Raw genomic sequence first — 27,342 nt, forward strand, 5'->3', positions numbered from 1 at the left:
AATGAATGAGGCCAAGTATCGTGAGATTTTGAGTGCAAACCTCCTTCCATCAGCAAGGGCATTAAAAATGAAATGTGGATGGATCTTTCAGCATGATAATAATCCCAAGCACACTGCCAGGTCAACAAAGGAGTGGCTTCATAAGAAGCATATGAAAGTCCAGGAGTGGCCTAGCCAGTCTTCAGGTATCAACCCCATAGAAAACCTTTGAAGGGAGTTGAAAGTCCGTGTTGCCCAGCAACAGGCCCAAAACATCACTGCTCTGGAGGAGATCTGCATGGAGGAATTGGCCAACATACCATCAACAGTGTGTGCCAACCTTATGAAGACTTACAGAAAGCATTTGACCTCTGTCATTGCCAACAAAGGATATATAACAAAATATTGAGATGAACTTTTGTGACTGACCAAATACTTATTTTCCACCACAATTTCAAAAATAAATCTTGCCAAATCCGACAAGGTGATTTTCTGGATTTGTTTTCTCATTTTGACTCTCATAGTTGTGATCTACCTGTGATGTTAATTACAGGCCTCTCTCATATTTTTAAGTGGGAGAACTTGCACAATTGGTGGCTGACCAAATACTTTTTTTCCCCACTGTAGCTCTCTTCTCAGAATTTAAAGATGCAAATATCCCCTTCAGAAAGGAAGAAAACAGGAACTCTAGTGCATCCTTATGGTGGAACCAAACATTCCATTTGCATACACGTGTCGGGTATGGCTTTTAATCCCAAGTCATGTGGCAAATCTCATTAAAGGGTTAATATTGACCTTTAGTATTGCTGCCCTTAATCAGTGCCCCTAGAGTTCTAGTTCTCTTCCTCTCTAAATATGCAAATATCCTCTTTAAATTCTTAGAGAAGCATTGCATCGTCTATAAGACTCCTTAGGCCATCTTGCCACTCTGCACAAGGAAAAACTTTGACCCTTACACTATATATCAGGAGCTTCTCACCTAGCCACATCAGCCATCCTTCTTTGCACTGATGAGAGGCAAACACCCAGAAACGTGTGAGTATTTTGTTTGGCTTTTTATCCTAAGTCATGTGGCAAGGCTCGTTAAAGGGTTGATATTGACTTTTAGGATTGCTACCTCCAATAGGAGTAACTAGTGCTCCTCTACTTTTGGATTCTCTATATTTTTCAATATGTTACTCTTTATTGTGTAAAATATATAATATGAGAGATAATTTTCAAATTCATCAGAGCCAGAACTTTTCCAATAAGCAGTATCAGACTAGAGACTTCTGACAATAAATATAATCGACCACACTACGCAGGTATAGAGCAAAACAGGACTTCTTCTTCAACAAACATCTGTTTAAAATCAGAAAACCTTTCTAAATCTATTAACACATGATTGATCAGAATATTCCCGGTCACCATGTCTGTGGACAGCCGATTTGCGAAAAATCAAGAAGCTAAAATAGGGCGGTAACCCATAAGACTATTCGGTATATTTTTGCTCATTACTAAGACACATACATCCTATAAGCCCCTCCAATTTGGTTTTATTATTTCAAGTCAACAAAAACACTAATTCAGTGTTTCCAAAGTCTCCTCTGTGTTATTCTGTTGTGGGGTTTGCAGGTACACAGGATGCAGTGACGAGTCGCGAGACAGTTAGGTGCTTTCTATATTAACGTTTATAAGACTAGAGGGAACTCTCCTCAGTCACGGCCTGATCAACAAAAGGGGTAACACGGATTGCCCTCGCAGGGGCTCTATACAAGCAAACACAAACGGGTAGAACACGACTACTTCCGGCAACAGCCGATCACTATAGGGCCGCAGTATGGCCGACTACGGGTCCTTAATTATAAAGTCAACTTAGCCGTCCAGACATCCCTCGCCGTTCGGGTTGTGGTCTTTCGGCGTCGTAGTTGCTTGGCCCAGTTGCTGGGGCGATGACGAAGACTTTGCGCGCTCCGCCCCACAGGCTCTGGCGTAGTCCTTGGACGGTTGGGCTGCAGCCCCTGGCCTGGGGCAAGCGGCAGCGATATGTGATGGCGAATGACAAGCCACCTGCACAGCTAACGGCTGTGACGGGGAGTCTGCGGTCAGCAGTGGCCCGGCTCCTGCTGCAGACCGGAGCGGGACAGTGGTGGCCGCCGGTGGTACTGTACTTGTCGCGGCCACTGGTGAGAACAGGGCGGCTGCAGGTGGCGGGGAACAGGCCGCAGCCTCGAGCTGGAGCGGGTGACCGCGGGTAGGCCGCAGTTGCGGGCTGAGGGGAGGCAGCAGCGGCCGCGGGTTGAACTGGAGCTGCAGTGGCCGTGGGCTGGAGTGGGGCAGCAAGTCCCAGATATTCGCCTCAGTACCATCCCTCTGGGGTCTTCGGTGAGCATCCTCCCTGGCACTGGTGAGTCGCTCTCGCTTTCAGCCGCTCCCACGGTCTCCTGCTGTCTCTGTGTCGGTCTGCTGACTCATCGTCCTGGAAATTCCCCGCCTCCTTTATATTGGTCCCTCCCCCAGCCCATCTGTCTGTCACAACGGTCCGTCCCCGAACTTTGTCCTCCGGGGACAGTTTTGCCCGGAACCTAGATGACGGCTCCCTTGGTTCCAAGCCGGAACTCGACGGGGGCCGTTCCTCCCACACTGTTAACAGGTTTGGGGATGCAACAGCGCAGACAATCAGGAGACAGTGGCACTCAACAAACACAATTTATTCAGCTAACACCAGTATCTCTATGTATGTATACACAGCACCAAGGACTAATGGCAGTCCAGTAAAATATGGCAAAATCAGAAAACAGTAATACAATTAAACAGAATATGTGTACACAGCCTTATATACAGTATACCGTATATACTTGTGTATAAGCCGGGTTTTTCAGCACATTTTTTTGAGTTGAAAACGTCCCCCTCGGTTTATACACGAGTCATTGTCCCAGAAAGATGGCGGAGGAGGGGGAGCGGCAGAGCAGCGGATGACAGGAGGCAGGTGCTTGCGGCTGTAACTGTGCCTGCTGCTAAAGAGAAATTAATATTCACTGCACTGGCACAATTACAGCTGCAGCCGCCGGCTTCCAGCACGCACATCCTACTTATCTACCTGTTCGCCCTCGCTGCATCTTGTTCGTTCTGGCGCCAGCAGCTCTTCTGGCCAAGCAATCACGTAGCCCCACTCATTAATGTTCATTCATGTCTGTCCACTCCCATAGGCGTGGAGTGAATATTAATTACCTTAATGAGCGGGGCCACGTGATCGCTCGGCAGGAACAGCTGTTGGCGCCGGAAAGAGATGCAGCAAGGGCGTGCAGTAAGGTAAGTAGGATGTGTTTTATTCTAATAGGAACCATGCATACAAGGACAGGGATGGAGGAGCCATGCATTCAAGGATGGGGATGAGGGGACAATGGATACCCGGCATATACTCAAGTCAATAAGCTTACCCAGTTTTTCGTGGCAAAATTAGATGCCTCGGCTTATACTCGGGTCAACTTATACTCGAATATATATATATATATATATATATATATATATATATATATATATATAGTATGTCACAAAAGTGAGTACACCTCACATTTTTATAAATATTTTATTATATCTTTTCATTGGACAACACTGAAAAAATTACATTTTGATACAATGTAGAATCTGAACCAAATAAGTTTATCTTGGTCTCATCCAAACCACAGAACATGGCTCCAGTTATCCATGTCCTTAGTCTGCTTGTCTCCAGTAACAAGCTGACCACCCACCCCTGTAACCGCTGCAGGAATGCGTATGGTCTGAGCACTGACAGGCTGACCCCCCACCCCTGTAACCTCTGCAGTTCATACTGCGCACAGCCTGCATCCCCAGTGCTAAAGATAGGGGACGCAGGACGCATGCAGCGTCATGCATCCGTAGGCGGAGCTACCAGCGGAGGCGCGGCAGGGGACGGGGCTTAGCGGCGGACGTAAACGCTAATGTGAAACTAGCCTTACACTAATGAGTCATATGACACTTGGGACGGACAATGACTAATTGGGCACAATTTGGCCTTTTTCACTTAGGGGTGTATTTACTTTTGTTGCCAGCGGTTTAGACATTAATGACTGTGTGTGGAGTTATTTAGAGGACATACCAAATATACAGTTATACAAGTTGTACACTGACTACTTTTAGCCAGATCTTCAGTGCTGTTTCATGAAAAGTTATAATAAAATATTTACAAAAAATGTGAGGGGTGTACTCACTTTTGTGACATACTGTTTATATATATATATATATATATATATATATATATACACACACACACACACAGTGGGGAAAGTAAGTATTTCGAATGGAGAGGTCTGTAATTTTTATCGTAGGTACACGTTACCTGTGAGAGACAAAAATATCAAAATAAAATCCAGAAAATCACATTGTGTGATTTTAAAATAATTTATTTTCATTTTATTGCATGAAATAAGTATGTGATCACTGACCAACCAGCAAGAATTCTGTCTCTCACAGACCTGTTAGTTTTTCCTTAATAAGCATCCTACTCTGCATTCATTATGTTATTTGTGCCCATACCTCAGCGATGTGGTGTGAACTTCACCACCTGTGCCTCCACTTCCATTCGTTACACATTATCTGTATTAACTGCACCTGTTTAACCTTGTTACCTGTAGAAAAGACATCTGTCCACACACTCAATCACACTCCAACCTCTCCACCATGGCCAAGACCAAAGAGCTGTCTAAAGACACCAAGGACAAAATTGTAGACCTGCACAAGGCCGGGATGGCCTTCAGAACAATAGACAAGCAGCTTGTTGAGAAGGCAACAACTGTTGGCACAATTATTAGAAAATGGAAGAAACACAAGATGACTGTCAATCTTCCCCAGTCTGGGGCTCTATGCAAGATCTCGCCTCGTGGAGTATGATTGTGAGATGGGACAGTAATCAGGACAGAACTACATGGGAGGACCTGGTCAATGACCTGAAGAGAGATGGGACCACAGTTTCAAACATTACCGTTAGTAACACACTAGCACACTAGTAGCACACTATGCCGTCATGGATTAAAATCCAGCAGGGCATGCAAGGTCCCCCTGCTCACACCAGCACATGTCCAGGCCCAATTGAAGTTTGTCAATGACCATCTGGATGATCCAGAGGAGGCATGGGAGACGGTCATGTGGTCAAATGAGACCGAAATAGAACTTTTTGGCATCAACTCCACTCACCGTGTTTGTAGGAAAAAGAAGGATGAGTACAACCCCAAAAACATCCTCACAACCATTAAGCATGGAGGGGGAAACATGATACTTTGGGGGTCCTTTTCTGCAAAGAGGACAGGACAATTGCACTGTATTGAAAGGAGGATGGATGGGGTCATGTATCGCAAGATTTTGGCCTACAACCTCCTTCCCTCAGTAACAGCATTGAAGATAGGTCGTGGCTGGGTCTTTGAGCATGGCAATGACCCAAAACACACAGCCAGTGCAACTAAGAAGTGGAGCCAGTCTCCAGACCTGAAACCAATAGAAAATCTTTGGCGGGAGATGAAACTCAATGTTGCCTAGCAACAGCCTAAAACCTGAAAGATGTGGAGAAGATCTATATGGCGGAAGGGGCCAAAATCCCTGCTGCAGTGTGTGCAAACTGGGTCAAGAACCACAGGAAACATTTGATCTCTGTAATTGCAAACAAAGTTTTCTGTACCAAGTATTAAGTTCTGTTTTTCTATTGTATCAAATACTTATTTAATGCAATAAAATGCAAATTAATTGTGTACAAATCATAAACTGCGATTTTCTGGATTTTATTTTTAGATTCTGTCCCTCACAGATGAAGTGTACCTACAATATAAATTACAGACCTCTCCATTCTTTGTAGGTGCAAAAACTTGCAAAATTGTCAGTTTATCAAATACTTATTTTCCCCACTATATATGGCTACAATTTCTGAGAATTATCATAAATTGGCTCTAAGGGTATGTGCGCACAATCAGGAATAGCAACGTTTTGGATGCAGCCCACCTGCGCTGCGTGCAAATTGCTGCGTTCTATGATACTAGAAAAACACAGTAAAACAAACGTATAAAACTACTCTGTTGTAAAAAAGTAACAGTAAACAGCAAGTGCTAGTAAAAAGATGATAAAACAGGGTATTTGGTTGATACGTTTTTTGCAAAAAATGTATACTAAGCCGCTCTACCAAACATCATGGTATATCCATCAGAGCAGTCCCTAAGCAATGTATTTAAAAGCCTGACCATGTGACTAGTACCTATATGAGCAGGATTCAGAAAGGTAATGTCTTTTTTTACTGGCACTTGCTGTTTACTGTTACTTTTTTACAACAGAGTATTTTTATACGTTTGTTAGGCCTCATTCACATGTCAGTGTTTTTGATCAGTATTTCATCAGTATTTGTATACCAAAACCAGGAGTGTCTCCAAAACAGAGAACAGGTATCAATCTTTCAGGTATAGTTTTTCTATGTAAGTTCCACTCATGGTTTTGGCATACAAACACTGATGCAAAAATACTGACGTGTGAATGAGGCCTTATACTGTGTTTTTCTGTGTTTCAGTTTTTTGGTGGTATGAACACTGTCCTACAGACTTGTTCACTGTGTGCATGGCCCATGTGTTTGTGTCTAATTGGTTCTATGATACTAGCACAGTGGATGGTTTAAAAGAAATCCCATGCCTATTTTGCGTAAACTCAGCCATGGTGCAGGTTTATGAGCTGCAGTATGTCAATTTCTACTGTGGAGATGCTAGTCTCTACAACAAAATGTATTGGATGTGGTAAATCCACATGTGTGATTGAATGCATTTTGGACGCGAGCGAAAATCCACTGCGTCCAAACCACTGCCATTTCCTGATCATTGGCATATACCCTTAGAGACATATAAACCAGCCAAAAGAAGGAAATACCAAAAATAACCAAAAAAATGCCAAACTTACCAAATTATACCAATTGAAAATATAAAAATTCTAAATAATGAAATAATTACACAAAAGGAATCACTAATTATAATTTTAACTTATGCAAAATAAAGACTAAAAACAGCATACGACAAGAACACAATTAAAAACAGATAAATAGCTGGCAAGGGGAATGAGAAGTGCCAATATATTAGAGGAAAATAACAATAATAAATATAAAAAAAATACAGAAGAAAAAATACATAATCAGTCAATTCTAATGAATATTAATTAAATGTAGTTAAATGAGATAATAAAAAATGATTAATGAACTATATGTAATATACATAAAATGAAAGAAAAATAATAAATATAGATTCTATTTATTATAATAAAGTGCAAGTGCAAACCAAGTAATACTGGTAAAAAATTAAACACTGATGGGTCAAACAGGATATGTTGAACATATAAGCATAAAACATACAACAGATAAATAAAAACCTTTAGTACAGACCTGGGGGTGTATTGAACGATGACTTCCGGTACCCCTGCACGCGTTTCCCGAATTGCTTCCTCATGGAGTGGTGATGTTAAATGATAAATCCCAGCTGGTTTCCAGGTCGTGCAAGCAATAAGGTTTATATTCCGCAATCCCAGGAAGAAAACTAGATGGGCATTTCCTAAAGGAAAATACATGGTGCTTGAACAGCGCTGCCAGCTTTACAGCAGTGTATCAGGTGTCGACTGTAAGAAAGCAAAGTTAGAATATGAATGTTGTGTATAGCCACTTTGGCACATTCGGCACCACTGTAGCCACTTTGGCCACTTGGTAGCCACTTTGGCACATTTGGCACCTCTGTAGCCACTTTGGCCACTTGGTAGCCACTTTGGCACATTCGGCACCTCGGTAGCCACTTTGGCCACTTGGTAGCCACTTTGGCACATTCGGCACCTCTGTAGCCACTTTGCCCACTTGGTAGCCACTTTGGCCACTTGGCAGCCACTTTGGCACATTCGGCACCTCGGTAGCCACTTTGCCCACTTGGTAGCCACTTTAGCCATGTTGACACATGCTGCCACTTTGCCTCGGGGGCCACTTTGGCGCTCCGGGCCCCTCAGGGGCCACTTTGGCACACGGGGCTTCTAAAGCCATTTTGGCGTCCGACTGCAGTGATGGAGAACCTTGGCACTCCAGCTGTTGGAGAACTACAACTCCCAGCATGCCTCAACTGCTGCAGGTTGCAAGGGCATGCTGGGAGTTGTAGTTTTACAACAGCTGGAGTGCCAAGGTTCTCCATCACTGGGTAGGGCTTTTCAGAAGCCATTGGCGCGCTGCTCCTTTAAGACCTTACTGCAAATAATGGATAAAGGTAATAATAATAATAATAGTATTTAGTAAACATAATTTTGATCAAAATAATGAACAAGCCATCCCGCCACGTCACGGCAACCCTTGTGGGACAGTCCCTACTCTAGTATTTAAAACCTTACCACTTGCCAAGTGGCGTGAATGTGAATAAGGGTTGAGCGGCTGAACCACTTGTAACAACTTAGGCCAGACTGGATGGCTTTCCCAGCTCAGAAAGAGGGCGGTCACACCCATATATGCACTGAATGCACAATGAAATGAATAAAAAACAAATCTGAACTGAGAAAAGTAAGTTAATGTGTATGCACAATGTAAGTGCATATTAACACATGACCATTAACCAGAGAAAACAAAAAGCAAAAAACACAAATATCCTGAACTAATAGTAAAAAATATACTGCAAATAATGCATAAAGGTAATAATAATAATAATAATAATAATAATAATAAGGGTATTTAGTAAACATAATTTTATGTTTACTAAATACCATTATTATTATTATTATTATTATTATTATTATTATTATTATTATTATTATCTTTATGCATTATTTGCAGTATATTTTTTACTTTTAGTTCAGGATATTTGTGTTTTTTGCTTTCTGTTTTCTCTGGTTAATGGTCATGTGTTAATATGCACTTACATTGTGCATACACATTAACTTACTTTTCTCAGTTCAGATTTGTTTTTTATTGTTTTTTATTCCTTTAAGACCTTGAATCAGCGATCTGTCAGCTTCTATTAGCTAATACGGGTCATGTGTGGAAGCTGCATTTGCATAGCTGCCATCTTTGTAAGGTCACTGCACCTGCGCTGTGGCTTCAATCCATGTCAGTTGGGGGTCATGGAAAGGTCGCCATTAATTCCCAAGGGAAAATTTTTGCTTAAAATGCGATTTTTTTTTTTTTTTTTTTTTTTAAAAACTACAAATCGGATCGACTCCAAAAATACAGAGCACACCTGTTCCCACCGAGGGCTTCGAAACACCGCCTGAATGGGGTCTCTGCAGAATAATAATAATAAAATATAAGAAATCGGATTACAATATGGTGCTTGAACCTAGAGGTTCAAGCACCATAATTACAAATTTACTTAAAAACTAATTAAAAACCATGTTGGAAAAATGGGGAGGGAGAGAGGGTGATAGAATCGCATGAGGGGATGACGCGTTTCGAACTGTGTGAATTCTTAATTATGGTAGCTAGGTGATTTCATCCCTCCCTTTCCCTCTACATTTTTCCTTTCCATTTTTTTCAACATGGTTTTTCATAGTTTTTTTAAATCCAATTGTAAATTTATTCCTGCAATTGCTGGATGGAAGCCTTGTCACCATCATTTTTTACAGAAATGTTAGACCTGAACAGATCAGCTCAGTTCCCAGAAATGCTTCAGTGCTGCCTTTCCTGTCCATGGGGTCAAGAACTAAGGAAGGTCTTCCTAGAAATTCTGGCTACTGGGACCTTATTCTTCAGTTTCTTGTTACACCGCACTGAATCCTCTTCCACAAAAGAGTATTTACACTTTGCCATTTTTAGACACAGGAAACACTGTTTTTTTTTTTTCTTTCATCAAGTGCTGGAACATCAGACCCCGAATTGATCAAGTCTCCGTGTGGTCTTCAATGTTCATGGTAGACCTGATTGCTCTTAGTAGGGAATCCATTTCTTATACAGCCATCAGAAGCTGATATCTCTCCCTCTAAAACCATTTAAAACATCAAAGTAAAATATTACTTTAAAAAACTCAGATGGCTGTTAATTGTGACAGGCTTTCCATACTTTTTGAAGACAAATTGTAAATGTTATAATATAGAACTGTAAAACCCAAAATGAGCTCCGATACTTTTTTATGGATACAAGTAAACTATAACATTTGATTTCTCTTTACCCACAGGTAAAATCTGTGAAGCCACTGCCACCTGCACCAACAAATGTTACTTCTCCGGTAGGACCACGGAATGTTGTAGCAATGTATGATTTCAGTCCAATCAATTCTCAGGATTTACAGTTGCACAAAGGAGAAGAGTATCTGTTACTAGAGGATGGCGGTGGACAGCCCTGGTTAAGAGCAAGAGATAAAAATGGGTAAAACAATTTATTTGTTAGTTTTATTCCTTGTGATTAGGTTCAGAAAATATTCTTGATATGCTAGAAAGGGCAAAATGAACAGAGAAGATTTTAATAGAAAGAATTTGAGAATTAAAGAAAAATAATGTTTGAAGATCAAGGATTGAGAAATGGGAATAAACGGTAAACATAAAAAAAAATCATGAGTCCAAATATACGATAAATAAGCATATAATTAAAAAGTAAAAGCATCATATTATAACTGTATAATTTATCAGGTGGTTAAAAGACTGTCTAGTTTTGTCCTTTATTCTAAGGGGTTGTTCAAGGATCCTATTTTCGGGAGCGCACTGCTTCCACTTTTCTGCTTGCTAGATGGTGGTGCACTCCTGATGACTGACAGTTCGGCCTACCGGCATGCCTGAGTCTCTTTCTAATTATGCTCTCTTCAATGCTGCCGTCACAAGCATCTGGGGCATAGAACCTGACAAGATTCAAAGATCCGCCCAGCTTCAGAGCAGCAGCTGCAAACTGTATAGCTGAGTGCTCATTGCCTAGGAAACCAGCCACCTGGGATAGACTGCAGAGGTGGTCAGTAACCTTGGTAATGAGATGTAAACTATAGAATTAGAGCATAGAAAAGAGCATATCAGGTATTCATCAGTGCACAGTACTTTGAATCAATTAAAAGCATACAGGAGGAGGCTGAGAGGAGCTGAAAGGCAGTGACGGTTGGAGATAAAAATCCTAAAGCCCCCATTACACACTGCGATATCGCTAGCAATATCGCTATAAAGTCACCGATTTTGTGACGTAGCAGCGATATTGCTAGAGATATCGCTACATGTGATACTTACCTCTGACCGGCTCCCCCGCTGGTTATCGCTGGTCATGCGAGAAGGTCCTGGATCATATCTCGTCATCAGCTTCCTGCGGTGCTTCCTGCTGTGACAACGAGCAACGCGTGGACGCGAGCGGGAGGACGTCAGGATCGCCACGTCTGACAGGTAAGTAGCGACCCCCGACCCCTGCGATGTCACTGGTGAGATCTGCCTGTGTGGCAGCTCACTAGCGACCACTTAGTGATGCACCAGCGATCCATATTGTTGTCGGGATCGCTGGTGCATCGCTATGTGTAACGGTACCCTAAGAAGCCATGGTTGAAAAGTACGGTAGTTGTATTTCCTGTATGTGTAGATCTGTAATAATGACACTTGGCTGATATAGGAGGCAGTGGGGAATTTGTAGGGTATATAAGGAGATAGTCACAATGTCATAGACGTCTCATAAATGACACCTTGAGGAAGTCCTGGTTGGAAGTTGATGTGACATATGATGCTTCATACTCTACTTCAGGTGGTGAACACTTTCACAAGTTTCTGGTTTACTAGAATGGATTGCAAGAGTGGAATGTTGATAACTGAAAAGTTGGCATGTCGACCTCACTGTCTGCAGCATGCAGGGATATATTTAGTGTTCATACTGCCTTAGCCGCTCTTTGTACTTCCACTCCTATTGGGGAATCACTCCAAAGAAGCTGATCACGTAAAGGGGTGGTGGGGATTTATTGTGGTGGGCAATGCCATTGATTGGAGCTGGTTATTTACAACAGTACGCACTTGCTGTGTATAAAGCAGACTCAGATTCTGAGCCCGTCCCATACACATTTATGGTGGATGTCAGGAAGGGGATAAGGCTGGGGAAGGTCTAATATCCATAGACCTTCCCACCATGGCTATATCAGTACAGGGCTGGTGGTTTATCTTGGCTGGTTTTGAAAAAGGCTGTACACAATGCAATTTTTTTAAATGATTTATTACTTCAAAAATAGTTTTAGATTTTTTTCAAATACAAATTTTGAGAATTTCTATTTGAGATTTTTAGAAGAAAAAATAAAAATGAACTCATTAACCATTGGATTTTTTTTTGGAAAAACAATGCACAAAATAGTACTTTAGCATTTTTTTTATTTTGCTGTTTCTATAGGGGAATAAATGACAAGTTATCGCTGTAGTATGAGTTATTATGATTGCATTTCAGATAATGGTGATGACGGTCATGAAGGAGCGCCAGCCGTGCGTAGTTAGGGAAACAATGCAGCTCCAGCCGGGTACCTCTAGAGAAGAAGGTAATTGCGGTGCTGAATAATAACCCAGTCGGAAGGAGTGCAAAGAGAAGAGATGGTAGATTTAAATCATAGAACATTTCAAAGATGACGTGAAAAACCGCTATGAGAATTTAATCAGGAGGGAAAGTTTTTGGATTTTCAAATTAGGCACACTGGCACCAGAGGAGTTAAATCTCACAATTGAAAAGCCTTATTGAAACTTACTTTGTTCCTGTGCCTTTTATGAAGCTTTTTAGTCTGTTTAATTTTTTTTTAATGTTTTTAAGTAATACTGTGATTGCCTATTTTTTATCTGTTATGTAACTTTTTTATTTTTTTTATATTTTATATATCTGTGTTTCACCTTATTTTACTATGTTTTTAATTGTCATGACACAATAATTACCTATCATTACCTATTGGTTACTGCCCCTTTAAATACCTGCCCCCTATGTAATCTGTGTACTGCCACCTGAGGAAGACAGATGATCCTGTCGAAATGCATTGTGGACTATGCAATAAAAAGAAGATATAAAATCCACCATCCCTTCTCTTTGCGCTCCTTCCGATCGGGTTATTATTCAGCACCGCAATTATGAATGCATTGGTACATACAGTACACATATATATGAATTTTTTTTACAAAAAAGAATACTTTTTCTGATTTTTTTTTTTTTTTTTACTTTTTTCTATTTAATTTTATTCAACTATATTTTACAAACCCCCTTCAAAAATCGGAATCATGTTCATCTGATCAATTTTATAGGCTGTCATAGTTACATGTATTCAATGTTTATATACCCAGGGCTGCCACTAGGAATTTCGAGGACTCCTTGAAACTCCCCCAGGCTCCTCCCCAGCCCCACCTCCACCCCTCGAACTGTCTACAGTCCCACTGCTCTCTCTTGGAAAACCTCCACTTCTCACCAATCACACATTAACATAAATAAATAAAAATAAAATACATCACTGCAGTAATAATCTCTTAATTATCCCCTATGGTAATAATATCCCCCATCCTGGCCCCCGTGTATCTCATTGCTGGCTCCAGCCATATGTTCTCCCATCCTGGCCCCATATGTTCTCCCATCCCGCCCTCATGATTCTCTATTCTGCCCCATGTTATGTCCCATACTGCCCCTTGTGATCCCCCCATCCTGCCCCATCTGTCCTATGATCCTGCCCCATCTGTCCCATAATCCTGCCCCATGATCCTGCCCCATCTGTTTCCATCATATCCATCTTGCCCCATGACATGTCTCCAACCTGCCGTCGAAACATATTGTGGCTTGCCGCTTTCAATAAAAATAAAAACAAAAACCTTTCTCCTTACCTGGCCGCTTTCCTGCAGCGATGTTCCCTCCAGGCATTTCAAGCGCGGACTCGCCGGCGAATGACAATGACATCATACGCCAGCGATCTGCATGCTGATGTCAGCTGCCAGCCTCCAATTGACTGGTGGCTTTTAGCTATTACTGTGCAGGCCCGCAATGCAATAGAGTTTATCTGAACCTGCATCGGCAGAATCCTGCTGCTGGGGCCCAATGTGGGCCCCTCTCTGCTCATTGGGCCCCATACGACAGTCTGGGCAGTAATTCCCTGATGGCGGCCCTGTATATACCTACACTCATACCGTATAACTAGTGAATATACTCATTAGGTAATGATATATGTGGCTATTTATGTGCACAGTGAGTGTGCATATACCATATGCACCAATGTATGACTGTATATACACAATGTACTGAGTGTGCATACCTATACTCCATGAGTATATACTGACTGTATATACATCTTATATGTACATATATTATTTATATATTGTACCAGTCAAATGTCTGGACTCACTCTTGCATCCAATGGTTTTTCTTTTCTTATTGGAATGTGCACATGTACTTTTAGATTTAAGGCAGCAAAGCCACAAAGAAACACATATGGAAACAAGGTCCAAAGAAACATGTATGAAACAAACCCGAATATGTGTTAAAGTTAAAGATGTTAAAGGTGTCACTGCTCTACCCAGCCTCCGGCGATACACTGACAGAAGGTAATTTCTCCTGCAGTGTATCACTGCACCGCCGTGAGAGTTCACCGGAGTTCATCAGCTCTGCTGCTTTCACTTACAGCACTACTGCTGCATGAGAACTTTCTCACCCAGTGGTGCCGTAAGTAAGAGCACTGGAGCTAATCAGCTGATGCACTCTGTTGAACTCTCACGGCGGCTCAGTGATACGCTGCGGGAGCGATTACCTCCTGTCAGTGTATCGCCGGCGGCCGGGTGACATCGACGTGGGACATTCGTTATTAAATGGACTACGGCAGATAGGGAGTATATGTTGGTTTATTATTTTTGATTGATTGCAGGAGATGCAGGCGTCGGGGATTAGGTGTTCGGTGAGTACGTATAGTGTATATGATTATGTCAATATTTTGATTTTTTTTTATATTGAACTTAGGCGCCGGATGATAAGACTATTCTCCCATCATTTGCTCATGTGGTCTCTGTATATGTGACAGCAGACATATCCGGATGGGAGTAGTAGTCCTATCAGATGAGGCCTAAATACAGTCACTATGAACTGTTCATCACATGGGTACACACACCCTCAGACACCCGCACACACACATGCAGACACCCACACACACATGCAGACACCCGCGCAGACACCCGCACACAGCCGCAGACACCCGCACACACACGCAGACGCCCGCAGACAGACACAAACACCCGCAGACACACACATATTCCCCGCGCCCACATTTTCTCAGCTCACACACATTCTCCGCCCACATACTCTTCCTCCTTCTGACATAATTTCCTTTGACAATTCTGCAGCATTTTTTGGCAGCAAATCTGCAAACCTTTTTACACCTGCGTTTTTTGCTGCAGATTTGACTGACTCAATGTAAGTCAATGGGTGAAAAACGCTGCAGATCTGCAAAAGAATTGACATGCTGCAGAAAATAAAACGATGCAAATAAGGACGGAAATTTCCGTAGCATATGCTCAACACGTCAGGAATGTAATTGATTAACAATGGTTTAGTAATCACTTGCGTTTTTGGAGCATTTCCGCGCAGAAAAAACGCTGCGGAAATGCAACAAATTCGCATCGTGTGCACATAGCCTTAGTCTTCCTTTCCTCAAGGTTCTACCAATTTTTGTGGACTCTCAGCTTCCTTAGTTGAATGGTTTTAGTCATTATATAGCTTAGAACACTTGTGGAATAGGGCTTAGCATTGTGTGGAACTGTGTACCAACACTGCCTCTGCAAAACACACCTCTTGTGGACACAAATACTTTCTGAAGGCAGGTGATTCCACAATTTAACTCTTGATGAAGCATGCAGGTTACTTGGTAGCCATTCCAGATGACTATTGATGAAACAGCTTGACAGAATGCCAAGGGGGTGTAAAACTTTTATCAGAGTGTGGGGAAGGTGACTTGACGGACAGACGTGACTGGCAGTAGGAGGGGACGGTTTGTGCACCAGAGACGGAGATTGACAGGATAGAAGGATGACAGCTGGGAAAGGTAGATAGGAGGGTGTAGTACCGAGAAATGACCACAAGATGGCAGGGGAGAGTAGTTGAGGACTGAACATCAGCTTATGGCTCAGGAAAACGCTTAGTCAATGGGGGCGGGGAGATAGGAACCCAAGAGGGGAATTCCCCAGTGAGAGAGGAGATAAATAGAACTGGTTGGGGTTACAGACAGGCCAGTCCCGGGAGGAGCTCAGGAAAGGAAGACTCAGGACAGAAGACTGGAAACAGTGGAAGAGCTTGACCAGGGGACTGACAGAGAAGAGACAGTCAGGGGGGTGGCCCTGACCCAACGGACCGCAGGACTGACGAGGCCCCGGGGGTACCGATTGGATGACGACATCGGGCAGGTGAAGCGCTGGCGGTAGATTGGTCTAGGACAGCCCCAGCGAAAGATCCGCGAGGGACGTTACTTCGACTGGAGCAAAGGTGCAGGTACCCGGGCCTGGAGACAGAAGTGTAAAGAGGCTGCTGTGCGTGGTTGTGGTCGTCAGGAGGACGACGAATAAATCCGGAACTGTTACTATTGAAATCTGTCTCCATCTCATCCTTGCATCGCCTGGTGTCTGCGTCATCCGGACTGGATATGCAGTGGACCACCCCCCTACCACAGCTGTACTAGCTCAAAAGGGTACTTCTACTCAATACTGAGCAAAGGGTCTGAATACTTACGATCATGTGATATTTCAGTTTTTCTTTTTTAATAAATTTGCAAAAATTTCTACTTTTCTGACTTTTTTTCAGTCAAGATGGGGTGCAGAGTGCACATTAATGAGAAAAAAATGAACTTTTTTGAATTTACCAAATGGCTGCAATGAAACAAAGAGTGAAAAATTTAAAGGGGTCTGAATACTTTCCGTACCCACTGTATTTCCTTAATGCTTTAATAATAAATAATAATCTTTATTTTTATTATTATTATTTCCGTACCCACTGTATTTCCTTAATGCTTTAATGGTAATCTATTTTTTTTCGTGCAGACAGGAGGGTTACATCCCTGGCAATTATGTTACCGAAGCTCAGGATCCAATGGAAATATATGAGTAAGTATGATAACTTATGAGTGAAAAAAGAAACATGCATCATTTTTCATCTACACATTAATTACAGAAAATTCCTATTTCTCTATTTACCTGATTTACCTGTTAAAGGATAGCAATATTAAGCTTTTTTGGTGCGTCATCTGTATAAACTACGCAGCCAGAATATTGCAGTACCTCTGCATTTCAGTATAAATCCGTCTGCAGGGGATTTGCCATTTGGTTCTTGGTCGTGCGGAAAAAGTAAAGCATGTACTATTCACTCACTCTCAATCTGCTTTTGTCTTACCATCTTGAATAAAGATATTGCTAAAGAATCAGGTAAAGAGTAATTTGTAGTGGCCATTATAAGCCATTCATGAGTGATGATTGACTATATACAAGTTTACTGGCTAACGCAGACTGATGGGGACAGAGGGATTGTTAATACTATCTGTCTATTGCTGTATGGCATGCATGTTGTCGGCAGAACATCATCTATGTATCACCAACAGCAATAAGTTTTATGCCAGTGTAAACAATATCCATAAAGGTGTCCGCATTGTTTAGATCAGGTGCAATCTGCAGATGCAGGGGGTACGATAAGTATCTCTAGGCTGAAGTGTTTTGCAGTGTTGCTGGCAGCACTGATAATTCGATTTGTTCTCAGAATTTGCATAGACTTGTGGTGTCAGTACCTGGATAAGAATGAAGTGATTAAACAGAGGCAGCATGGGTTTGTAACTAATAAGTCATGTCAGACTAACTTAATTTCCTTCTATGACGGAATCACTGATTGGGTGGATCAAGGAAATGCTGTAGATATAGTATATCTTGACTTCAGTAAAGCATTTGACAAAGTATCTCACACAATCCTTATTGAAAAAATGACTAGGTATGGAATGGACAAGGCAACTGTTAGGTGGATTCATAACTGGCTTAGTGATCGGACCCAAAGAGTGGTCGTAAATGGCTGCACATCCAGTTGGAAGAATGTCTCAAGTGGGGTACCACAGGGCTCTGTCCTGGGCCCTGTGTTGTTCAATATCTTTATCAACGATTTAGATGAAGGAATTGAGGGTACACTGATTACATTTGCTGATGACACAAAGCTAGGAGGGATAGCTAATACTAGAGAAGAGAGAAAGAGGATTCAAAAAGATATAAATAAACTGGAGAAGTGGGCAGCAACTAACAGAATGGTTTTTAACAGGGAAAAATGCAAAGTACTACATCTGGGCAATAAAAATGAAAAAGCATATACAGAATGGGAGAAATAGGGCTAAGCAACAGCACATGTGAAAAAGACGTGGTTATACTAATAGATCACAGACTGAATATGAGTCAACAGTGTGAGGCAGCAGCAAAAAAGGCAAATGCAATTCTAGGATGTATTAACAGAAGCATCAACAAACTGGAGCAAGTTCAGAAAAGAGCGACCACAATGGTGACCGGTCTGCAAACCCTGTCTTATGAGGAAAGGTTGCAGGATCTGGGAATGTTTAGTTTGCAAAAGAGAAGACTGAGAGGAGACTTAATAGCTGTCTACAAATATCTAAAGGGCTGTCACATTGTAGAAGGATCATCTTTATTCTCATTTGCACAAGGAAAGACTAGAAGCAATGGGATGAAAACTGAATGGGAGGAGACACAGACTAGATATTAGAAAAAACTTTTTGACAGTTAGAGTGATCAATGAGTGGAACAGGCTGCCACGAGAAGTGGTGAGTTCTCCTTCAATGGAAGTCTTCAAACAGAGGCTGGACAGACATCTGACTGGGATAATTTAGCGAATCCTGCTTTGAACAGGGGGTTGGACCAGATGGCCCCTTCCAACTCTACGATTCTATGATTCTATGATTCTGGACTAATTAAGGCAAATCTTACACAATTATCAATTTCTCACTGTCATGAACACTCCCAGATGAATAATACATGGAGATGCATGTGGTTTAGATTCACTACAGCTACGTCACTTTTTTTTTCTCTACAGGTGGTATTCTAAAAATATGACCAGAAGCCAAGCAGAGCAATTACTAAGAGCACAGGTAATAAATATCAACCATAAATCTAGGAGGGGGCTGGGGAAGGGCACAGCCTGGAGGAAGTCCCCCAAGACTGCAGTGGGCGGGCAAGTTTTTTAAACTTGTTTTGCCCAGAAGGATATGAATGGCTGGGATGGGGGCCAGGGGAGGAGTTCGGGGTGGGAACAGCATGGGCAGTGGGGAGAAAGTGCGGGAAAAGCCTCATTCGGGAGCTGCAAGCAGAGGAGAGAAGACCCACCCTCCCTGTTAGGTGGTAATACGGGGTAGGTGGTGGTAAGGGATATCTATAATAAATTTTTAAAAAAAAGAGTCGGTGGGATCTATAGGGATTGTTTGTGGTTGCTGTCGTCACAGTGGTTGGGGGCGGGGGGTGGGGTTCTTGGAGTTGATGATGATTGGTCGTGGAAGGATTTGGAAGTAATATTCCCGACAGTTTTAAAATGGTATGGGGGATCTTTTGGTTATGGGCTCTGGACAGGGTTTTACCTCGGGAGCTCTGGTGGTTAGTCTCCCGTAACGGGAGTTACGGTGCCCTCGAGCTGGGGATGGATGGCTGAGGGTAACATGGTGGTCGAGTTCTTTACATTGGTTTTGAGCCAAAAAAGGTTTTATAGCCAGATCTTTTAGCTCCAAGAACCCTCCCCTCATATTGCATTATGGTTAATATATTGATGTTTATGGTTAATGTTATTGTTTGTTAATAAAATTGGCCGCTGTGGCCAAAATTATCCAAAAGAATTTAAGTTGTAGTGTGTGTTATTTCAGGGGTGGGGACATAGGAAGGAATCGGGTAGGTGTTGGTTAACGGAGAAGAAAACTGGAGTTGCCATATGCGGTCATGCAAACTATTGCAAATACAACTCCTTATTAAGGCAAAGAGCATCATTAGAAAATAGTTGTTAATAGTCTTTATATTGATCATATTTGTTTCTAAATGTTTGGTGATTTTTTTTTCCGTGTTATTATACAGTACAAAATTGAAAATAGTCCTGAAATATTACAATTTCCACAATGACCACTGAGCTTAACAGACTGGAGTGGTGTCACTAATGTAAGTTCCCTGCCCCAGAGAATATACATAACAGTCACCTTCTTCAACTCTTCCTGGTTCAGCTTCGGTCCTGCTCCGCCATCTTATAACCGCAAATTCTGACTGACCCAACGTCAGAGGTAACGGTCATAAGCTCTCAGTGTAAGTCTATGAGGGTCTCATTCTGGCTTTCACAGACTTACTTTGAGTTATGGCTTTCGGCGCTCAGGAAGTACTGGGGCGATCCGGCTAGTCACAACCTGCAGAAGACAACCAAAGCTGCGCTGAGAACAGAAGAAGGCAGTGGCTGGTAGGAATAGTACTAGGGGCAAGAAAATAAAAATTATAACTTACAGAAGCCCTCCTGTCAAAGTTTTTATCCTATTAATATATTGCAGTCATCAAATTATACAGCACAATGTACTGTACTTACAATTTCTCATTTTGCATTTCTACCCAGTTTAGTCTTCTCTTTTGTCTGCTCTATGTAGAACCAGGAAGTCTCTTGTTCCTGCATTTATCATTCACTAGAGTTGAGCGACTTTTGTTTTTTTATGGTCGAGTTTCGTTTCGTGAAACCCGACTTTTCCAAAAGTCGGGTCGAGCAAGATCGGCCGATTATAGGGAAAAGTCGGGGTCGTCCCGAAACACGAAACCCAATGTAAGTCAATAGGGAATAAAAGTCGGCAGTGAGAGGAGGACAGGAAACACACCTACAGTGCTCATTTGAATGCCAAAAGCATCAATTCTTCTTACTTAAGCTGGTCAACCTTAATTAACTTCATAATACAAGTTACGCACTGAAAAATGGGGGTTATTTGGCTAAAGTTGTGGGGGGGTAGGGCTGGCTCCAGGTTTTCATGTGCCCTGGGCGAAAGCGCGCCCCTTTAGCACATAATACCACAACTCATCATGCTCCGATACGGCAGAGAAATAGCGGTATAGTACAATGAAAAATACTTCACTTTTTACATCTCATGACGAGGCCCATCTATTTCTCCATACAGAATCATTGGTCCCATATAATGTTTGAAACAGTATATGATGAGCTCCACATAATGCTACAGTATATGTTGGTCCCCATGGATGAAGCTCCACTGTCTTATGGGCCCAAATAATGCTCCAAACATAATGGGCCCCATTTCTAATGCTCTAGTGTATAATGGGCCCTGTAAATGCTGCTCCAGTGTCTGATGTCCACCTTTGGAATGGTCCAGTGTATGGTGGGCCCCATCTATCATTCTCCAGAGTATAGTGCTCCCCAAAAATTGCTGTCCCAACATTGAAAACAATCAAATAAGTCTCCTCGCTAGGGAATCCCTGTACTAGTCTGGACTCCTCGTCGTCCCCATCTTCCATCTCACTGCACAGTATTTCAACCTTGCAAGTGCTGTGATCCTGAGCAAGCAGGGGGGGCCCACTTGTTGGCGACGGCACTGGCACAGGGCCCCTGATAGTACGGTGGTGTGTCTGATGGCGGGTGGGCCGAACCTGCACTTTCATCTGCAGCTTCCTCTTTGTCACCGTGTAAGATGGAACTGTATATGGGAAGGGTAACCTGAGTTTCATCAGGGTCAGATTCAGGCCGGGTAGCATGCGAGGGGAATGTAGTGGTCTGGGTCAATGTACCAGCAGATTCATCGAGCAGTGGCTGGGCATCAGTGCACTTGTGTCGCCCCCAGGAGTACGGTCACCACAGTGGCATTACCTTCCTCCTAGGGAGTGTGATGTCATGCTTGGGAGCAACGAAGGATCTCTCTAGCAGGTTAACTGATTGGGCGGCGTTATTCCCACGAGTCATGACCCTCCAAACAGCGTTCATGAAGGCAAAGTGTTTGTTTTACGTGGGCAGTATGGTTGCAAAGCTGAACCTTAAAGGAATGTCCAGAAGGGCACCACCAGGAGTGGAGCCTATGGCGTAATTTAACTCAACACGGGCAACCTCAACCATGCCAGCTACAGAACAGATGCACACATTGCAAGCTTAATTCCGTTAACGAACGAGACTCCATCATGCCCCGCGGTCCGAGTCCAGCTTACTAGAGGGACACGTGAGGCTCTGGCACATGAGATTGGCCAATAACTGGTGTGTCATGCCCTTACATGTCCGTGGCTGCATGTGCGCTACACTGAAAAGGCCAGCGTTTGTCGCTTACAGGTGCAGATAACCCGCTGAACAACGTTAGTGATGGGGATCACTGATTACAATTATTACTCGTGAACGATGATTTCCCAGTAAGTGCAGGTCAACCGCAGTTCCGGAATTAGGTCTAACCGTCATTCCTGAAAAAAATTAAAAACTTACGTGTGCAAACCACAGGTGCTGTAGCTTGCTTAACAGCTCGCCAGCCGTTCTCACGCCCAGTATGGGTTACACGTGATTGCACAAAGGTGAGAAAGGGTACCGTATCCCCGGATAACATGTATGGATAGCGTACACATTCAAAAGATATGTCTATACATCAGGAGGCACGCTCAGACGGTGTTAGGCCCAGTATGGCTTGCACGTGATTGCACAAAGGTGAGAAAGGGTACCGTATCCCCGGATAACATGTATGGATAGCGTACACATTCAAAAGATATGTCTATACATCAGGAGGCAGGCTCAGACGGCGTAAGGCCCAGTATGGCTTGCAAGTGATTGCACAAAGGTGAGAAAGGGTACCGTATCCCCGGATAACATGTATGGATAGCGTACACATTCAAAAGATATGTCTATACATCAGGAGGCAGGCTCAGACGGTGTAAGGCCCAGTATGGCTTGCAAGTGATTGCACAAAGGTGAGAAAGGGTACCGTATCCCCGGATAACATGTATGGATAGCGTACACATTCAAAAGATATGTCTATACATCAGGAAGCAGGCTCAGACGGTGTAAGGCCCAGTATGGCTTGCAAGTGATTGCACAAAGGTGAGAAAGGGTACCGTATCCCCGGATAACATGTATGGATAGCGTACACATTCAAAAGATATGTCTATACATCAGGAGGCAGGCTCAGACAGTGTAAGGCCCAGTATGGCTTGCAAGTGATTGCACAAAGGTGAGAAAGGGTACCGTATCCCCAGATAACATGTATGGATAGCGTACACATTCAAAAGATATGTCTATACATCAGGAGGCAGGCTCAGACGGTGTAAGGCCCAGTAAGGCTTGCAAGTGATTGCACAAAGGTGAGAAAGGGTACCGTATCCCCGGATAACATGTATGGATAGCGTACACATTCAAAAGATATGTCTATACATCAGGAGGCAGGCTCAGACGGTGTCAGGCACAGTATGGATTTGACGGCCCAGACTACACAGCGGAGGAGCAGGGAGAGGTAAAGTTTGCAAATGCTGGGGCCCTGCCCAAGCAAGGGGGGCCCACTCGTGGGCGTCGGTACTGGCACTGGGCCCCTCATAGTACGGCGGTGTGTCTGACGGCGGGTGTGCACCACCACCATCAGAGACACTTGATTTCACTATGAGGGACCCTGTGCCAGTGCCCGCGCCCAAGAGTTGGCCTACCCACCTGTCCAGGGCAATGGCACTCGCACAGTGTCGTGCGCTAGGTGGTGACCCCGGCCATGGGGGGGGGAAGCAGCACAGTTAGGGAGTTTTAGAAAGTGGCATATGTTGATGTTGGACATTCAGCTGATGCAAAAGGCGAAATAGGTCAAGTCCCAGGAAGAGGTGGACCAAAGCAAACTATTTTTCTGTCACCCTATGTGTCATCAGGGGAAGGTGGGACAAAATCCTTGGAAACCCATGCATGGTTCATTTTAATGAAGGTTAGATCATCCACATTTTGGGTTGACAGACGGGTCCTTTTTTCTGCCAGGATTGATCCAGCTGCACTGAAGACTCTTTCCGATAGCACACTTGCGGCTGGGCAAGCGAGCTCCTGTAAGGCATATTGTGCCAATTCAGGCCAGGTGTCCAGTTTAGCAGCCCAATAGTCAAAGGGGAATGACCTGTGTGGGAGAACATCGATATGGAAGGAAAAGTAGTTTGTAACCATAGTTGACAACTGCTGTCTCCTGTCACTTTCCATCGATGCTGTATTACCAGTTGTGTGAGCGGTACTTGAAAAATCAGTCCACAACATTGTCATGAAACCCCTGTCTCCAACGCCACTTCTGCTGTGTGCACCATGAACACCTCTGCCAAGCTGCCCCCGGCCCGTACGGCTCGTGTGAGAACCATCACCGCTGCTGTGTGCTGGGAATGCCTCAAGCAACCGATTTACCAGAGTTGCTTGTTTATTAGCCAATATTAGGTCAAGGTTCTCCTGTGGCATGATGTTTTGTAATTTGCCTTTATAGCGTGGATCCAGGATGCTGGCCAACCAGTAGTCGTCATCGTTCATCATTTTGGCAATGCGGGGGTCCCTTTTTAGGATCCGCAAGGCATAATCTGACATGTGGGCCAATGTTCCCGGTGTCAATGATGCACTGCGAGTGCTGGTTGGAGGAGCACTTTCTGGCAAATCCACATCCCTCCAGTCACGCACAAACCCTGTACCAGACCTTGCCACGCCAACATTTTCACTTGCCCCACGAGATGCATCCTCCTCCCCTAAGTAATCATCCCCATCATCATCCTCCTCCTCCTCTTCTTCCTCCAACTCGTCCAGGAGAGGTCCCTGAGCAGACAATGGCTGAATGTCATCAAGGATTCCCTCCACCTCTTCCTCCTCGTCAACATTGGCTGCAGACGCCTGCTCCTTAAGGTGCGTCAAAGTTTGCATGAGCAGACGCATAAGTGGGATGCTCATGCTTAGGATGGCGTCGTCTGCGCTTACCAGCCGTGTGCATTCCTCAAAACACTGAAGGACTTTACAGAGGTCTTTCAGCTTCGACCACTGCACACCTGTCAACTCCATGTCTGCTCTCAAAGTGCCTGGCCGTGTATCCTCCCACAAATGCATTATGGCCTGCCTCTGCTCGCACAGCCGCTCCACCATGTGCAGGGTGGAGTTCCACCTTGTTGCAATGTCGATAATGAGGCGGTGGTTGGGAAGGTGGAGCAATCGCTGCAGCTTCTGCATACGAACGGAGTGTACAGGCGACCGGCGGATGTGCGCGCACAGTCTTCGCACCTTATGGAGCAGGGCTGTTAACTCCGGATAATTTTTGAGGAAGCACTGCACCACCAGGTTCAAGGTGTGAGCCAAGCAAGGTATGTGGCTGAGTTTTGAAAGGGCTATGGCTGCCACAAAATTACGGCCGTTATCACTAACTATCTTGCCTGCCTCAAGATGTACACTGCCCAGCCATGACTCAGTTTGTCGCTTCAAGTACTCGGCCAGCACCTCGGCGGTGTGTCTGTCGCCCAAACACATCATCTGCAACACAGCCTGCTGACGCTTTCCACTAGCTGCTCGATAGGGGGACACCTCGTGTGCAACAGTGGCATCTGCAGATGGAGTGCTCGTACGACTGCGCTCTGTGGACGAGCTTTCGCTTCTGGAGGAGGAGGAGAAGGAGGGTGGAACGCCTACAGCCAACTGTTTCCTATACTGTGGGCTAGGCAGCACTGTCCCACCACCGCTGTCCCCTGTGGACCCTGCATCCACCACCGACTGGACCATGCATCAGTTGTGAGGTGCACCTTTCCACTCACTGACTGCTTGAGTGCATGGACAATGCGGTCTTTCACATGATGGTGGAGGGCTGGGATGGCTTTGCGAGAGAAGTGGCGACTGGGTAGGTCATAGCGTGGTACTGCATAGGCCATGAGTTCGGGGAAAGCTGCGCTTTCCACCAACCGATAGGGCATCATCTCAAACGAGATTAGTTTGGCAATGTGGGCGTTCAAACCCAGTGTACGCGGATGAGAGACTGAGTACTTTCTTGACCTACTCATAGTGTCTGGGAGGGTGAGCTGGACTTGAGAGCTGCATATGGTGGAAGTAGCGGTGGACAGGGCGGACTGAGAGAGGGTTGATGATGGTGATGGAGTTGGTGTTCTTTCTGATGGCCTAGATTCAGTATTTCGTTGATATAACAGTGGGATTCCCTGACTGCTGTGGCCTTGCAACGACACCTCAACATTTGCTGCTGTGCTAACCGGTGGGCTTACAGTGGGGGAAACAATGTAGCGTTACTGACTACCTTCTTTGTGATCAGTTGCACATGTGGCACTTGAGGTTTGGTGTTGTGTCCACGCTTGCAAGTGCATGCTGGTTAAATGTCTAAGCATGCAACTGGTATTCAAATTTTTCAGATTTTTCCCTCGGCTAAAGGTCTTTGCGCACTTCTTACAGATAACCTTGGCCTGATCATGAGGATTTTGTTCAAAAAAGTGCCACACTGCACTCTTCCTACTTTGGCAGACATTTTGCGGCCTAGCACGCTGTGATGTTTTGACCCTCTGGACAAGCTGTCCAGCAACTCTTTTGATTTTTGGAACCTGTCTTTGGAGTGCTCCGGGCCTGCCAGATAACAGCTGTTGCGATGTCGATGTCTGCTGTGGATGCTCCTCATCTGAGCTATTGGAAGCAGCACCCTCTTCCCCCAATGGATGCCAATCTGTGTCAACAACTGGGTCATCCATCACCTCCTCTTCAATGTCATGTGCACCTTCCTCTGTGTCACCGTGTATGGTGGTATAGTGTGCGGGAAGGGGCACCTGAGTCTCATCAGGGTCAGAATCTGGCTCTGTACACTGCGAGGACAATGTAGTGCTCTGAGTGAATGTACCAGCAGAATCATCTATCAGCGGCTGTGCATCAGTGCACTCCATGTCAGATTCATCTTGGCCTGGGTAATTCACCATTTCACTTGATAATCCAGGCATGGTATGTGAAAACAGCTCCATGGAGTAATCAGTAGTATGGCCTGCGTCATCCTTCAATCTTGGTTGTGGTGAAGGACACAAGGAAAGGTGTGGTTCATGAACATGAGCCTCCAATGACAACTCAGTGCTTTTACTTTTTACAACTTCAGAAGAGGAGGCGATAGAGCTGGAGGCTGAGTCAGTAATGTAAGACAAAACTTTTTCCTGATGCTCTGGCGTTAAAAGCGGTTTGCCAACTCCTAGAAAACTAAGCCTTCGAAGCCTTATGGAGCCAGACGATGACGCAGGCTCAACACCTCCTGCATTCGGTCCTATTTTGCTTTTGCCACTACCATCAGATCCACCACCAACACCATCATTACCAGCTGCCAACCCCCGCCCAATTCCACGGCCTCTTCCACCAGCCTTCCTCATTTTTGGTAGAAATGTAGACAAAATCCTACAAACTATATAGTAATGTAAAACAAGGTACAAGGTGTCTATAGGACAGGGGAGATTTAGATTTTCTGCAGACACTTG

General features: G+C 44.0%; 1 protein-coding gene across 1 annotated transcript in view; it reads left to right on the top strand.

The window, feature by feature from the left end:
* BTK (Bruton tyrosine kinase) overlaps positions 1–27,342 on the top strand; it is a 289,004-nt gene that overhangs the window by 204,012 nt on the left and 57,650 nt on the right. Inside the window, exons 8-10 of the mRNA XM_073573073.1 lie at positions 10,128–10,318; positions 16,930–16,992; positions 18,962–19,016. Coding sequence (XP_073429174.1) covers positions 10,128–10,318; positions 16,930–16,992; positions 18,962–19,016 — 309 coding nt within the window. The remainder of the gene's footprint in view (positions 1–10,127; positions 10,319–16,929; positions 16,993–18,961; positions 19,017–27,342) is intronic.

The sequence above is a fragment of the Dendrobates tinctorius genome, unplaced genomic scaffold (assembly GCF_039654945.1).
Source record: "Dendrobates tinctorius isolate UK_male_01 unplaced genomic scaffold, ASM3965494v1 ptg000034l, whole genome shotgun sequence".
Taxonomy (NCBI): domain Eukaryota; kingdom Metazoa; phylum Chordata; class Amphibia; order Anura; family Dendrobatidae; genus Dendrobates; species Dendrobates tinctorius.